At 35.4% G+C, this 17,151-nt stretch overlaps 1 protein-coding gene across 1 annotated transcript in view; it reads right to left on the bottom strand.

Moving 5' to 3' along the window:
* The window catches only part of AP1G1 (adaptor related protein complex 1 subunit gamma 1), a 76,335-nt gene that overhangs the window by 37,118 nt on the left and 22,066 nt on the right, over positions 1-17,151 (bottom strand). The window contains exons 2-3 of the mRNA XM_068529386.1: positions 11,997-12,200; positions 710-834 (exon numbers count right to left, since the gene is read on the bottom strand). Coding sequence (XP_068385487.1) covers positions 710-834; positions 11,997-12,197 — 326 coding nt within the window. The 5' untranslated portion in view covers positions 12,198-12,200. The remainder of the gene's footprint in view (positions 1-709; positions 835-11,996; positions 12,201-17,151) is intronic.

Genomic DNA, 17,151 nt, shown 5'->3' on the forward strand with positions numbered 1-17,151 from the left:
AACCCATGTCTCCTGCACTGGCAGGCGGACTCTTAACCACTGCGCCACCAGGGAAACCCTAAAACTTCCGTAACTTTCTAACAGAAATTTATTATAAGAGAGATACTGAGAACTGTTAATTCCCTACTCACAGGTCCTCTAATTTCTCCAGAATGGCAAGCATTAACTTTGTAAGTTAAACACATAACTGGACTAGTAAATCAGTAAAGCACCCATTAGAGAAAAAAGGACTTATACACAAAAATTCACAGGGCTAAATATAATTCCCAGCAACTGAAATCTGGGATTAGACTGCTGACAAGCAAGACCTCTCTTTTTACCTTTAAATGGTATTTATTAAGAATATACACTGGTAATTATTTAATAAACACAATGTTTCATTATTCGTGGTATTCAAAAAAATATATGATAAGAAAGCTCAGATTTACCAATGCTCTTTCTATTCTATGAAAGTCCAAATGCTTATTCATGGCTAAATAGTTGCTATGACTCAAGATGTACAGCAATGCCTTCATTTAGTTAAATTATCCCCTACAGAAGTTTTAATCGTTTGCTTAGCCTCTTTACGTATAAGCTACAGAACCAAAAGCAGCTCAAATACATTCTAGACAGTAAATATAAAATCAATAAATAGAAGCTTTTGATGTCTTATTATAAAAAAGACCTAGAAGTACAAAGTAGTTATTGGAAGAAAGAAATTAAGACTCACTTCTTGATACAGTTGGTCATGAGAAGATGGACATCTTGTCTTTCATCTAACAGCAGCATTGCCCCTAAATAGCCAATGCGTTTGTCTGTGAATTTTTGAGAGGCGATAAGCTTGAGGCACTCCAACTACAAATAAAAAATAAATAAATAAATAAATAATTTTTAAAAAGAAAAAAGGAAAAGAAAAAAATTAAGAAATTGCTACCATAATCAGGAAAGCAATGTTTTTAACCCAGAGTCAATGGTTACCTAAAGTACATAGGTATAACCTGTATGATCAAACCACCTAAATAAAAGGCAAAGGTTTAAGATCGTTCAATATCTTCATAATAATAATCAAGTTCTGGAACAGATCATCTTGTCAAGGTCCTATGGTATTTGCCATCCAAATAATCTGTGAAGTTTACCTTAGATCTACATATTCATACAAACTACTAAAGGGTTGTCATAAAGTTTTAATAAACCTAATTCCTAATTTAATTCCCAGGTTATATTAAACGAGCACCAAGCTCATGTGTGTATTTAATATCTGGTTCCTATTTTGAATATCAAAAACTCAGTAACTGGAAACATACCAAAGTGCCAAACAGTGTCCTAAACACCAGGAATGTACAACTGAAGAAGAGATAGACAAAAACTAACTTTAACATAATGTGGAAAGTGCTACATTTAGGGCTCGAACCAAGTACTATGGAGAGGTGAGGTTTTAGGAATCAAATACAGAAGTAAACAAACACACACAAGCCAGAGGAAAACCCAGTAATGGAATTAACCTAAAATGTTTTATATGACTTCTTCTTTACATAATTCTTCTTTACACAATCCTCAGAGCTTAAGAATCCGTGTAGTTATTTACAATAGCCAAGACATGGAAACAAGCCAAGTGCCCATCAACAGATGATTGGTTTAAGATGTGGTGTGTATGTGTATAAAAAAATATATATGTATATATACATATAATGGAATATTAGTCATAAAAAATAATGAAATAGCACCATTTGCAGCAACATGGATGGACCTAGAGATTATCATATTAAGTGAAGTAAGTCAGAGAAAGACGAACGTTGTATGATATCACTTATATGTGGAATCTAAAAAATAATACAAATGAATCTATTTACAAAACAGAAACAGACTCAGGAAATAGAAAACTTACGGTTACTAAAGGGGAAAGAGAGAGGGAGAGGGATAAATTAGGAGTAATTAACAGATACAAACTACTATACATAAAATAGATAAGGAACAAGGATTTACTGTATAGCACAAGAAACTATATTCAATATCTTGTAATAACTTATAATGGAAAATAATCTGAAAAATATATATATATAAAAAACTCAATCACTTTGCTATACACGAAACAGACAATATTGTAAATCAACAATACTTCAATTAAAAAAAAAAAAAAAGAGTCCTTGTATTTAAACAGTTTGTCTCTCTACTTAGCCTTTCTTGAACATCACAGTCACTCTGATATACTTTATCATTCCATCTTCACTAACATGGAAGAGGCCAAACATTCCCTCTCAGGCAGTGGTTTACAAAGGGTATACACAAGTTAGACTCTTCAAGAGGGGTTTTTCAAACTATGCTCCCATTTAGAATCACTGCATTCCAAGGAAAGAGGCTCAGATGCAGACTGGTGTAGACAGGAATGTAAGATCACATGAGACTACTTCCCATATGAATCTGCCTGTAAGTATGAAAGTCAAACTGAGAAATGTAAAAGAGTTTACAAATAAACCTGTTTCGAGCTATTTAAAAACTGCTCTCTCAATGTACCTACAATAAAAACACCTAAATGTTGTGGGATGACTAAACCATCATGAACAAATCAAAGAAGCCTCAAAGGGAGAACAACCAGGATCCCAAGGAAAACTGAAATGCCTCTGAGATCAACAAAGATTATCTAACAACCCTTCCCTTCCGTCTACACATTCAATTTAAATTTCAAAAACAATTTCTGAAATAGAAGATGTTTACAGTCATTCTTACAATGTCAGCAGAAAAATTACTGCTGAGGTGAATGAGAAAATCACAAGTTAAAATGTTATTAGAAAAATCTTTCTCTTTTTCAAACTGAAGGACTTTAAATCTTTCCATTTAATCATTCTATAAATAAATATTTTAGCAGTAAAAGAAAATGTTCTAAGAACCAGGTATCACTGAAATGTTTATCATCCTTACTGAATCACGCTTCAGGCAAACAGCAAGCATTACACAAACTACCCAAATTTTTTTTCTTAAGGTGAACTAATGAAAAGGACACTCAGGCATTAATATTACTTCATATTTTTAAAGGTCAAGTTTTAAGATAGTCACACCAAAAGTTATTGATGACTGGTGAGTACAATTTGTTGCTTTTTGTGACAGCTGTTAAAACTTACCTAATAACTAAATAGCCAAAAGAAAAACTAAAATTAAAGGGACAAATACTAAATTAATTCTTTTTTAATATTTCCTGTTGGTACAGTGACTTTGCTCTAAGAATGGGCTGCTGTTTTTTTTTTTTTTGAAGGTGACAAATTTGAGGGGAAAATACAAGATTATATACTGGAAATGGCCTCTGAAATACATACTCCAGTGAAGGATTAACTCTGATCACACTTCACATTTACAGTGGCCAGCAAATAGAGCTCAGACTGTACCACGTGTCATCATTAAAAGTGTTATCAAGGTTTTCAAATGTTGAAAAAGAAAGTGACTGGAGGGGAATACAATGGGATGTGGGTAAATGTGAGGAGAGGGCATCCACTTTTGAGCAGCAATCACTAAAAACACAACTCAACACTTAACATGAGTTACAGAACAGAAAAAAAATAGTAACCAATCAAATGTATCCACCCCTTAGACAACAACCTCAACTTCCATCGAGAACTACTGCTCCTCACTTAGAGCTACTTGAAACTGCCACCTGAAACACTGCTAACCCACAAATCTGGCTTTAAATCCACCATAAACAGTCCACCACCAAGGTAACAGAAAACTTTTGCTTTTACCCCAAACTCTGTGAGCAAAAGTCAAAAGACAAATGACAAACTTGGAAAAAATATTTGCAACTCATTTCACAGACACGAAATCCTATACAACAGGATTCTACAAACTTATTTTTAAAAAGACCAACAACGAATATAAAAAGTCAAAGAATTTGAACAGACAGTTCAAACTAAGAAATAATTCAAACATACAAAATGAAGTTCAACCTCCTCATAAAACAAATGCAAACCCATCTAGGAAAATTTACTAAAAAATCATTGACCTGTACACCTGAAAAGGGTGTGTTATATGATATGCAAAATATGATTCAGTGAAGTTATTAAAAAAAGAAAAAAAAAAAAAAAAAAAGAAAAAGAAATGCAAATCAAAACCATATTGAGATACTACTTTTTAACCTATTAGCAAAGATAAAAAACTGTCATAACAGTGCAAGGACATTAGTCATGGCAGTATAAACTTGCACAAGATGTAGTAAGAAAGATTTGGTCTATCTAAATTACAAACACACATATCCTTTGACTCAACAAATCCACTTTTAGGAACTTACAATGCATTTATATTCACACATGAGCAAAATAATGGATATTATTCCATTGTAGTATTACTTTAAACAGTAAGATTGGAAATAAATGTCCGTTAATAAGACATCAGTTAAATAAATTGATTCACACATATAACAGAATACTATGCTGTATGACTACCATGAGCATGTCAATAAAGTTGGAAAAAAATATGTACAAGGAAGCTCTTTATATATTGGTATGGGTTAATCTTCAAGACAGATTAATAAGTGGACAGTGCATACAGTATGTTACAATGTATTTTTGGAAGAGGCGAGAATATATATGTCCATCGCCTGGAGATGTATAAAATGTCTCTGGAAGTACAGTCAAGAAATGAATACCACAAGTTGCCTATAAGGAGGGAAACTAAGTGACTGGAAGAGGATAGAAAGCAGAGTTTTCATCGTATATCCTTTTGTATCCTTTAAATTTTGCGTCGATGAACTGTCATTATTTATTTCAAAGATAAATAATACTGGGCTGGGAGAGAAAAAACTGCAGGACAAAGAGAACTTACATCTAACTTGTAGTTAGAAAAGTTAATACAATAATATTATAATTAAAAAGGAAAAAAACAACAAATCATTTGTTCCCCCTCCAAAGTTAAACAACATATATTTCAAAAAATAGCAAAAAAGCATTTGAGTCTTGGAATCATTTCATGAAAAAGCTCTTGAAAAATTTAAGAACAAAATCATATGAAAATATAACTCAGTAAATGGAAACAATCAACCTTTTAAAGATAACTTAAATTCATAATGAGCAATTACCGTGCTATCCTATCATACCTGTGATGCCGCAGGAACGTGTTAAGAAGTATGCTCCCTTCTTATCTCTATTCCCCACAAGGGCTGTGCTCTTTTCTGCTGACAGTTATTTTGTATTCTTCACCTACTATCAATTTCTTCCTTAACAAGCTCTTAATATACTGATACTTGCTTATCCACAGCAACCTTCTCCCTCTCCCCCGACCTACATCCCAAAGGGCTGACTGTGGTAACCCTTTGCTACTCACTGATTTTTTTATATTTATTTTCCAAGTGTTTTGAGACACTGTGGTTTTCCTTTAATTTAGAAAGCTCCTGCTGTGTCCAAACCAATGTGCTAGTCATTCTGATACACAGTTAGAAGGACACATAAAAGAAAACCAGCATTTGAATATTTATCATAAAATATGATATATATATACCGTGACAGTCATGCACAAGCTACTGTGAAAACAAAGTAGGAAGGCCACCCAATTCAGAAACTAAGAAAACATCTGAGAAAGGTTTCTACCTCATTACAAAACACTTAGTGGAACAGAAAGAAACCAGTTAGGAGCTTTGCCTCTCTTATCCTGGTTCTAGCTAAGAGACCTATGTGAGTTATTTCAACAATCTGGGCCTAGTTTCCTTATCACTAAGGTAACTGAGCCACGTCATGGAAGACAGTGCCCTAACAGTTGTCCTACACTCCATGTCTTCAAGGCAAATAGTCCCTAATTCTCTCCAGCTGATCATTGAATTTTTCTCAGAATATTTTCTCAGCAGAAGCATTCCAGAGAGCCATGAGCAACAAGCCTTAAGGGACTGAAGTTATCAGCCTCCTTTAGAACAAATACAGTGCCTTAAAAATCACTAATCAAAATCACCTCGGAGGGTTCTAAGATATATAGGTCACCCCCAGGATATTCTGATGGAGTAGATTTGAGAGAAAGCCTAACAACTTAATTTTTACATACTTTTCCTAGATGACTCAATGCTCCAATTTTCCTTGAATTTCAAAGCAATTTTTAAAAGGAGAACTTTACCAAGTTTCTGGCCTTGTTACATTTTTCTGAAGCAAGTAAAAATACTGCCTTTTATCAGCATTAATCTGGTTGCCCTTTAGAAAAAAGCTGCACTCGTTTTGTTAGCTTTTAGAACAATTTCCCAAAAGGTCAAATGCACATATACATTTGCTTTTAATTTAACACTGAGCTTTATGATGTGAACAATCATCCTAATGAAAAGATGCAATTAAAATATTGTAAACATTAACGGATTTGCAACTGATTGGTTAGGTCTTAGTTACTTGTATTTCATTTTAATACTCAGAAATAACTTTCTAGTTTATACACACACACACACACATTTTTGAAGAACAAGATTATAACTGCTTTACCACTATGTAGCTTGGCAACATAAAATCTATATGGACCAGAGCCTGTTTTTTCATTCTTCTGGCATTAACATTCCTATTGTATCCCATTTTTTTTTTCTCTTGAGAAAATTTATTATGAAATATTTTACTCAAAAATTTGACCTACCAACGAGCTTTATCAAATCTTAATTTTACCCTATTTATTTTAATAAATTTAATATTACAAATTCAACTGAATCCCTCTGAATATTCTGCCTCAATCTGTTCCCTCTATCCCAGGAGTAACCAAAACTCAAAACTGCCGTTGATCATTGTCATGTCATATGTCCTTAGCTATACATGTAGAGACAATTGTTTTTGAATGTTTTAAACTTTACACAAAGTATCATATTGTATTCCTGCTCTTTTCACTCAACATCTTTTGAGCGTTACTCACATCCAGACAAGAAGCTCCAATTTGGTCATATTCATTGCTATAGAGTATCCCATGTATGAATATACTACAACTTACCTATTCTTTTTTTTTATAAATTTATTTATTTTATTTATTTTATTTTTGGCTGCGTTGGGTCTTCGTTGCTGCACACAGGCTTTCTATAGTTGTGGCGAGCGGGAGCTACTCTTCATTGCGGTGAGCAGGCTTCTCATTGCGGTGGGTTCTCTTGTTGCGGAGCACAGGCTCTATGCACGAAGGCTTCAGTAGTTGTGGCACACGGGCTCAGTAGTTGTGGCTCACGGGCTCTAGAGTGCAGGCTCAGTAGTTGTGGCACACAGGCTTAGCTGCTACGTGGCATGTGGGATCTTCCCGGAGCAGGGCTCAAACCCATGTCCCCTGCATTGGCAGGCAGATTCTTAACCACTGTGCCACCAGGGAAGCCCAACTTACCTATTCTTTTTGTGGAGATACAGATTGTTCCCAATGCTTTCCTAACAGAAACAAAACTACAATGAACACTTATAAAACGTCTCTTTTTAAACAGACAAGGAGGCTTGATCAGATTCAGGTTTATCAGTTTTTCTTTTGTTTTGATTTAGCAAATATAATTCGCAGGTGGTGGTATGAACTTTCATCAGGAGGCATATAATTATTTCTGGTGGTTGTCTCTCTTGTGACATTAGCAGCACCGATGATCATCAGGGGTTGCAAAATGGTAATATCCTAATTCTTCCATTCCTTCTTCATTAGCTGGATTATTCCTCTAAGGAGCAATTTCTCTGTATATACCATTGCATCACCAATAGTTCCTTCAGAAGGAACTTGGCAATAATTCCTTTACAAGGAACTACTGGTAAGGAAAGGCAGGATAAATGTTTGTTTCTTTCCTTTTATTTATCAGTTTTCAAAATAATGAGTCAGTTCCCTAGTATCCTCCAAAGATGACCAATGAAATTTTCAAAAAATTTTTTAATTATTATGAACTCATTGATATAAACTTACTTGGTATGTTTCAACTACAATTATTACTTTTACTAAAAGCTCAAACTTTCTCATTTTGAGGCATGACAACCTCCTCTTGTGGCTACCATATCCTTTTAAAATGACCTCTGTAGTTTTTCTTGACTTCTGATACAGTACAACAGTCCAAGCTTATTCTGTACATTTCCTGCCCCCGATTTGGGATCAGCCATCTTTCTAATGGGCCTGACCCTTTTAGAATAAAAGGGTATTTGGAGACCACAATCTGAGCTTAAGTGTGCTCAAGGCAAGGATGCCTACTATCACCTCTTCTTTTCAATATTGTTCTCCATGTACAGTATAGTAAGGAAATAAGAAAATGTTTAAGGATGGAAAAGGAAGGGAACTGCCATCATTTGCAGACAGTATTGTTGACCATATGGAAACAACGGAGTCCACAGGGACTCTTAGAACTAAGTAATGTTGCTAGGCAGATAAACAGACAAAAATCAATTATATTTCTATATACCTACAACATAATTATTAAAAATTTTAAAGAATGCTATTTACAATAGGAACAAGAGCTCCAGGGAACCTAGCAATAAGTTTCACCAAAGATGTGTAAGACCTTATGGAGAATACTGTAAAACTTTAGAGAACCTAAGGAAGTGAAATGCTATACTATACTATATTGATGGAGAGGAAGACTACTGCAGACAGGTAATTGGGTACAGCAGGCCAGGATGGAACTGGGGAGAAAGAGAACGCATGCCCAGCCTGGAGAAGGTCCCCAGCCTACTACTACCATGTGAAAATGTGGATCCAGTGTTGCCAAATCCTCTTGACTTTCTCAGAGAAACTAGAAATCCAGATTTCCATGAGAAGTTATTTGATTTTTATATGTAGGCAGCAAACTCAAAACAATTTTAAGTACTGTGCAGGACAAACAAAATACATCTGTGAAGAATTTGGGCTCTGAGCCACCATTTTCTACTCCTGCAATCTACCCACTTCTTCAGATATTCAACTTTATTTCTGGGTTGTGTTTAAGCCAGACACGTGAAAGTTTACACACCCTACAGGAAATCTATCATTGCTTTTGTTGTAAAAATGTTGAGGATATTGTCTCTTACATTACTAAAAGACCCCTAAATAAAAGACCCATGAAAGAACATCCCTTTTAGAATTCAGTGCTTTTCCTAAATTTTGTTTGCTGTCCCTTAGGAAATGGTAAAATTGGTAATGTCTGATAGTTTTTTAAGAACAAAACAAATGTTTAACATTTATTAATTTAATTAAACTTTAGAATAACCCTATAAAGTAGTATTACGAATATCCCCGTTTTACATATGAGGAAACAAGAAAGGTTAATAAGGTTCTTGCTCAAAACCACACAGACAGTAAAGTAGCAAAGCCAATTCACATCGAGGCAGTCTGGTTCCCGCAGCTGTGCTCTTAAATTCTAGTAGTAACAACCACATAACTGAATCTTTTTTTTCTTGCCTGAGCTGCCTCCCCAACAGCAACTACACAGGCCTTGTGTTCTGAATTCTTCCTTCTCCTAACTCTTACCTTCTACTATTCTTTTTCCCTTTTAAATAGATGCTGGTAACATATGCCATCTCAAATCTTTTTTACTGCAAGGCAGGGCTAAAATAATTAATTAACTTAATGCAAATAGCTATTTATAGATTTAAACTAAACACAAAGAATGAATAGGTTTTAGAGTTATACAAGGTTGAGTCACTTAAGTCACTTAAACTCTAAATTTCAGTTTAAACAAGTCACTTAAACTCTAAATTTCAGTTTCCTCATCTGTACTATGAGGATACTACCTACCTCATGGGTTTTACTGTAAAATTTAAGTAAGACTTTTAAAATATGGTTACTAAAAATTTTTAAATTATACAACTGGCTCATATTTAATTTCTGTTGTACAGTATTAGATACTGCAGTAAAAAAGAAAAAGAAACAGGTGAAATTAGCTTTAATAATATATTTTATTCAGCCCAATATATCTAAAATATCATTTCAACATATAATCAGCATATAAATTATTAGTTAGCTATTTTACATCTTTCTTTTGTACTAAGGTTTCTAAACACAGTATGTATTTTACACTTACAGCACATCTTAATTTGTACACTACATATCCATCAGAAATATGTGAACTGTATTTAGATTTCATAAAACTTACAACTGATAAAATAGATTCACATACCCAAGTTTTAAAACATATTTAAAAGTTTTCCAATAACTGCATCAAGTACCCACCCAAAATTTATTTTCCTTTAATATTCACCTCAGTTGAACTAGCCACATTTCCAAAGACCAGTGGCTACACAGCTAGTGGCTATCATAATGTACAGTGCACATCTAACAAATAAAATGCAATTAAAGGCTGGCTGTTTTTACACATAATTAAATGAAAATGACACTGTGATTCATACATGCAGGAGAGAGAATCTTGATAGGAACCTTTTTATGGGTACATTATAAAAGCAATTCCAATGGGTAGGGTACCAAATTACTCATATGGATAGGGCCGTGACTTATTCAAACAGAGGGAACAGAATGAGGGCCTTAAAATTATGATTCCTATTCCCACTCAGAAAAATCTTTATTTTTTCGTATCAAAATTTTAGTACTTTCCTTGAGTATGAACACTCTCCGCCTAAGACTTAAATGTTTTATCTAATTAAGTTCCAAAACACCTAGACAGACTTGAAAAGCAGTTTTATTTAAACATGTTATAAAAATAAATCTTAGAGATATATATATAGAAAGCTCCTTTACAAAATGAAGTATCACCAAAGTCTATCCTATGATTTTAAATTCCAGAGTTTGTCTTTAAAGTACACCCTTTGGAGTATATAAATCTACTGTTTCCATGATGTTAACAGTAGTACTCTCTGAGTAGAAGGATTAGGAGTCTTCCCTTCACTTGACTATCTAACTTAATGAGTCTACTTAAAATCAACCAAAAAGAATATATGAACATCTATTTGCTTTATACTAATTATGTCACGTACTACATGGATAACCACGCCTAGATCCACTTCTGATATAGTAAAAGCATATGACGTTTATTTATAGAAGACAGCTGTTGTTTTTGACTGCCTAGTATCTGGTCCTTTCCTCTGATATTAACAACTCAATTTTCCTTTGGGGAATTAATGCTCTCCCACTCTCAAACGTGTATTTCTAGAGAGGCTGATCTCATTTCCTGCCCCAAAATGAGCATAAAAGTAACCCAAGTCAGCCTGGTAAGATTCAATCCCATTACTTTTTTGTTTTAACCTAAGGGTGAGGGCATCTCCTTCCACTGAAGTTAATGAGCTGAACAGAAGATAAACTGATGACCATCTTTCCTGATAAATATATCAAAACATTAACAATATTATCTTTGAATAATGCAAATATGGGTAGTATTTTTTTCTACTTGTACCTAATACTGCACATTCTTTCTTTTAATTTTGCAGTCTTTGCAATAAAAAGACTACTTAGCATATAATTAAATTCTTAACTGAAATAAAATTTAATAGCATTCATAAGAATTAAAAAACAACCCACTATACCCTTCTCTGTGACTCAATCTCCCTTACCACATACAAACGTGGAAAGAAGAAAGCAAGCTAATATCACCAAGAATATCATGCCCAGACTGGCTGTATGTGTTTGTATGTGGGAGCAAATCAAGAGGCAGACCTGCACAGTGGTTATAGCTATCAAGGAATGAGGTAATTAGGACAAAATCCTTAAATGCTATTACTTGGCAACCATCTAATTTCTTTTACTTAAAAACATCTGTTGGGGGTGTTCCTCATAATATCACTGCACTGAGGAAATAATTAAGAAAACATTTAGCAAACTTTTCTTAAATGTATACTCATTATAGTCCAGGCCCTCTGACAGAACAATCACAATCTACTGGTTAATCCCGGTCAATTTTTAAACTCACTGCCACCATCAAAACATACCCTAATCCACATAATGAGAGATTCCCAATGGAAAGGACAATTGATGGCAATATCATGCCTTCCCAGGTCTGCAGCCTTCTCTCTCAATTCTACCCTCAGTCCACAATAATCAGACTACAAGGACATCAAAAATAGCCTGTCCTCCCCAACAGGAAAGACTGACAATCCCTGACCTATTGACATTAAAATAAGAGTACCCTTGCTAGATGTGGTCTCAGCCCAGCCTACCTGTCCAAAGTGAGCAGGGTAGCCCAGCATGTGCATATATAGTAATTTTGCCACATTCCGACACCGGTATGTATTGTCTTCTTCTCTAAAAGATGACCGAATTGCAGCACATTCTTTCTGGATCATTTCTCGTTCTTCGGCTTGGGTTCGGGCTGTCCGGATGGTCCGGATCAGCTCCCGCAATCTGATGGGGGCTGGCATTCTCTGGATATAGAAAGACATTAAATAAAGACGTTCACATTTTTTACTACCAAAACCATTCACACAACTTCCCACACACATTTCTGATTTTTAAGAATTTAAGACTTGCTGAGTCCAGTAATACAAAGTTCCAGCAAAGCTATTACATACAAACCCCTCAATTCATTAAGCCTCTGGAAAGAACACAAATAAAAATGTTAAGTATTAACTAAAGCAAAATAAGACATAAAATACACCAATGATGTAAAGCCTATCACTAATATCAAAATATCTTAGGAACTAACTCAACCCAAATCTTTAGGCAATCCTTAAATTAAGGAAAGGCCTATGCCTAACCTTTAAGAAGATAGGTATTTTCTGCTCAACTGTTGTTAAACTCAACAAAGCTCAACAAAGTATCAGATGAATACTGAATATGATCATAATCAAAGCTCAATTCAACAAAATGAAAGATTAGGAGAAAAGACCAAATATCAGATTTAAACACCTTTCCAAGAAGCATAATCATCTCAGTATCCTAGGTACTCTTTGAAAATGTGATGAGGAAAAAAATAATAAACTGATCTCAGCATACAAAACTGTCAAGTGAAAAAAACGCACAACCTAAAAGCTGAGAACTATGTTTTATTCAGGGCATTACTGAAACCCAGGATACAGCATCTCAGATAGCTCTTCCAAAGAAGTAAGGGAGGAGCCAGGATATATAGGAGGTTTTGCTGTGGAAAAAAAACATGTAGTCAAACATCAAAAGATGACTGCTAATCACAAAAATAGACGTCTCAAGGCAATGATTTTAGTGCTTTTCTACGTATGGGAAGATGCAAGAGTCTGGGCTGACTGAAATCATTCCTTTGATATGCATCTTAACTATCTAGGGCCCGTATCCTGTTTTTCTCCATCCAGAATTCCCCTCAAGGTGCACCATGGGGGACAGCTGCAGTGGCTGATGGCTTCACAGCTACAACATCCTTTGTTTACTGAAATGGCAGGTGACAATTTTTTGTTCAGAAGACTACTGGTGTCATATTCTCATGAATATTTTAAAAAGTAAAAATAATAATAATAACAACAGAGGACCTATAATAGACAAAACAATTATGAAAAAAAAACCCCACAGGTGGAGAATTTGCACTACCTAATTTCAAGAAATACTACAAAGCTACAGTAATTCGGACACTGTGGAACTGAATTTAAGGACAGACAGAGAATAATGGAGCAAAACAGAAAGTTTAGGAATAGACCTACACAAATATGTTCAACTGATTTTCAACAAAGGGGCCAAGGTTATTCAATAGGAGGAAGGATAGTCTGTCAACAAATGGAGCTGGCACAACTGGATATCTACATGAGAAGAAAAAAATTAACCTTGGACCCTAACCTCACACAATATACAAAAATTAACTCAAAATGGGACACAGAAGGAAATCTTTGGAAACGTGAATTAAGCAATCATTTCATACACAAGCAAAAAATACAAAAGAAAAAATTAATAAATCGGATTTTATAAAAATTTTAAACTTTTACCCTACAAAAAATGTCATTATAAAAATAAGGCAAGCCACAGAAAGAGAAATAATATAATTCCTATCCTACAAAGGACTTGTATTTAGAATATAAAGTTCTACAACTCAAAAATAAAACAATCTTACTTAAAAATGGGGAAAAGATTTGAATAGACACTTCTCAAAAGAAGATATATGAATGGCCGTAAGCACATGAAAAGATGCTAACATCATCAGTCAGCAGGGAAATGCAAATTAAAACTATAAAGAGATATCACTCCACACCATTAGAATGGCTAAAATTGTAGGCAAAAATATAGAACAAATGAACTTTCACAGACTGCTCGTGGGAATGTAAAATGGTTCAAATACTTTGGAAAACAGTTTGGCAACTTCATATAAAGTTAAATATATACTTGGCATATGATTCAGCAAATCCACTCCATATTTACCCAAGAGAAATGAAAATATATATTCTCACCAAGACATGTACACAAATGTTCAAAGAAGCTTCATTTATAATTGCCAAAAACTGGAAACAACCCAAATGTCCATAAACAGGTGAATCATAATCAGTATACCCCTATAAAAAAATACTTCTCAGAATAAAACAGAACCAATACACAACATACAAGAGTCTCAAAAACATTCTGCTGAGCAAAAGAAACAACAAGAGAGTACATATTGTATGATTTCACTTATATGAAACTCTAAGAAAGACAACTCTCATCTACAGTGATGGCAAAGAGATCAATGATTACCTGAGAGGATAAAGATAGGGACTGGACTGGGATGCAAGGAAACCTTCTGGGGTGATAGAAATGGATATATGCACTTCTTGAAATTCACCAAACTGTATTCTTAAAACAGTTGCATTTTATTTTATACATATTATACCTCAAAGTTAAGAAAAATGATAGAATTAGATAATCATTACAATCACCTTCAGTACATATTAGCTGTGGAATCCTAAACCAATGATTTTCAATGTTGTTCTATTCTAATATACCAGGAGGATGTCCCACTCCAATCATTCACTATGGTATCAATCCTCAAGGTAGGGATAGTACATTAGGAATTTAGAAATGTTCCCTAGGTATTGATATGCTTTGGTATATTGGCCCTCTTAAGATTGTGTGTCCTAAACTATGCAAAGCTACCTGTATAAGGCTGTTTTGTTACTTTTTTTTTTTTTATAAATTTATTTTTGGCTGTGTTGGGTCTTCGTTGCTGCGCGTGGGCTTTCTCTAGTTGGGGTGAGCAGGGGCTACTCTTCATTGCAGTGCACAAGCTTCTCATTGCGGTGGCTTCTCTTGTTGCAGAGCACGGGCTCTAGACGCGTGGGCTACAGTAGCTGTGGCACGCAGGCTCACTAGTTGTGGCGCACGGGCTTACTTGCTCCACGGCATGTGGGATCTTCCCAGACCAGGGCTCGAACCCGTGTCCCTTACACTGGCAGGCAGATTCTTAACCACTGCACCACCAGGGAAGCTCCTGTTTTGTTACTTTTTAACAGAACTATTCAAGGGTCTAGGGTTTGTAGTTTACAAAGCACTTTTACATTTATTATCTTCATCATCTCATTTGTCCCTTAGATCATTTTGAAGTAAGGGCAGAAAATCATTATCCCCACTTTGCGTTTGAGGAAACTTCGTCTTAGAGCAACTATTCAACTTGCTTAAGGTCACAAAGGCGGTAGCTGACAGAGTTAGCACCTGAACCTGGTATTAAAACTCCAAGAGTTCTTCCCAGTACTTCAAAAATAAACATAATATTGGACTTCCCCAGTAGTCCAGTGGTTAAGACTCCGCACTTCCAATGCAGGGGAACATAAGATCCCACATGCCGTGCGGCGTGGCCAAAAAAAAAAAATTTTTTTTTAATAAATAAATAAACATTATATATACATGAAATTATATGATTGCTAGGATTTGTTTTAAAATACTCCCGGGGGAGGAACTTCCCTGGTGGTCCAGTGGTTAAGAATCCGCCTTCCAATGCAGGGGACGTGCGTTCGATCCCTGGTCGGGGAACTAAGCCCGTGTGCCACAACTAGAGAGAAGCCCGCGTGCCGCAACAAAGAGCCCGCACGCAAAGAAGGATCCCGCATACCGCGATGAAGATCCCGAGTGCCGCAACTAAGACCCAACGCAGCAATAAATAAATATTTTTTAAAAAAATACTCCCGGGGGAAAAAATATTGAGGAAGGAAAACAGGAGAGAAAAAAAATGCAACAAAACGGGCAAAATATTTTTTTTTTAAACAATTTATTTATTTTTGGTTGCACTGGGTCTTAGTTGCTGTGCGCGGGTTTTCTCTAGTTGCGGCAAGCAGTGCGCGGGCTTCTCATTGTGGTAGCTTCTCTTGCTGCGGAGCACGGGCTCTAGGCACGTGGGCTTCAGTAGTTATGGCTCGCAGGCTCTAGAGCACAGGCTCAGTAGTTGTGGCACACGGGCTTAGTCGCTCCGCGGCATATGGGATCTTCCCGGACCAGGGCTCTAACCCGTGTCCCCTGCATTGGCAGGCGGACTCCCAACCACTGCGCCACCAGGGAAGCCCCTGGGCAAAATATTGATCACTGATGAAGGTATATGATAAATACATGATGGTACATTATATTATTCTCTATTTTCATGTGTATTAGAAATTGTTCATAACCAAAAACTTTTTAAGTCAAAAAGTCTCGACAAACAAGACATTTCAATCCTTAAAATTTTTCATAAATAATAAAAAATATTAATAGAGATCTAAATAAAGAACTACTTTTCACAATAACCATAAGTACCACGGACTTCAGGATAAAACAAAATTTAAGGGTAAGCAAAACCAATATACTCTATATTCTTTCAACATAGTGAAATATAAGAAAAGCATAAAGCTACTACAGCTCTCAGAGATCAAGAACTAAATAGAAAATCAGTTTTTGACTGTCTAAAGCCCAGTCACTGTACTTTTTTTCCTTCTCCTTTTTTTTTTTTTTTTTTTTTTTTTTTAATCTTTTGGCCATTCTGTGCAGATGTGGGGCCTTATTCCCTGACCAGGGATCGAACCCATGCCCCCTGCACTGGAAGCACGGAGTCTTAACCACTGGACTGCCAGGGAAGTCCCTGTACTTTCAAAGAGAATCTTATTTATTATCAACCCTAACTTGGTGTGTGGGGAACAAGAGAAACCTAAAAATCAATCGAGATCAATGGTAATACTCTGCTAAGAAATAACTTCTCTCTAGGAAGACCTCAATGATTCTACAGAGCAAACAAAGACTATCAGAAAAAGCCTAAATCTAGTCCCAAAACGTGTAGTCCAATGGGAAAAATCACAAAAGTTTAAGCCACCTGAGAGAAAAACAAGTTACCTGGAGCAATTTCTCAGCTATCAGCCTCAGAATCACAGAAATATAGTTTATTCCACTAGCTTTTTTTTTTTTTTTTTGGCCGCACCATGTGGCATG

This window comes from Eschrichtius robustus, chromosome 19 (assembly GCF_028021215.1).
Source record: "Eschrichtius robustus isolate mEscRob2 chromosome 19, mEscRob2.pri, whole genome shotgun sequence".
NCBI lineage: Eukaryota > Metazoa > Chordata > Mammalia > Artiodactyla > Eschrichtiidae > Eschrichtius > Eschrichtius robustus.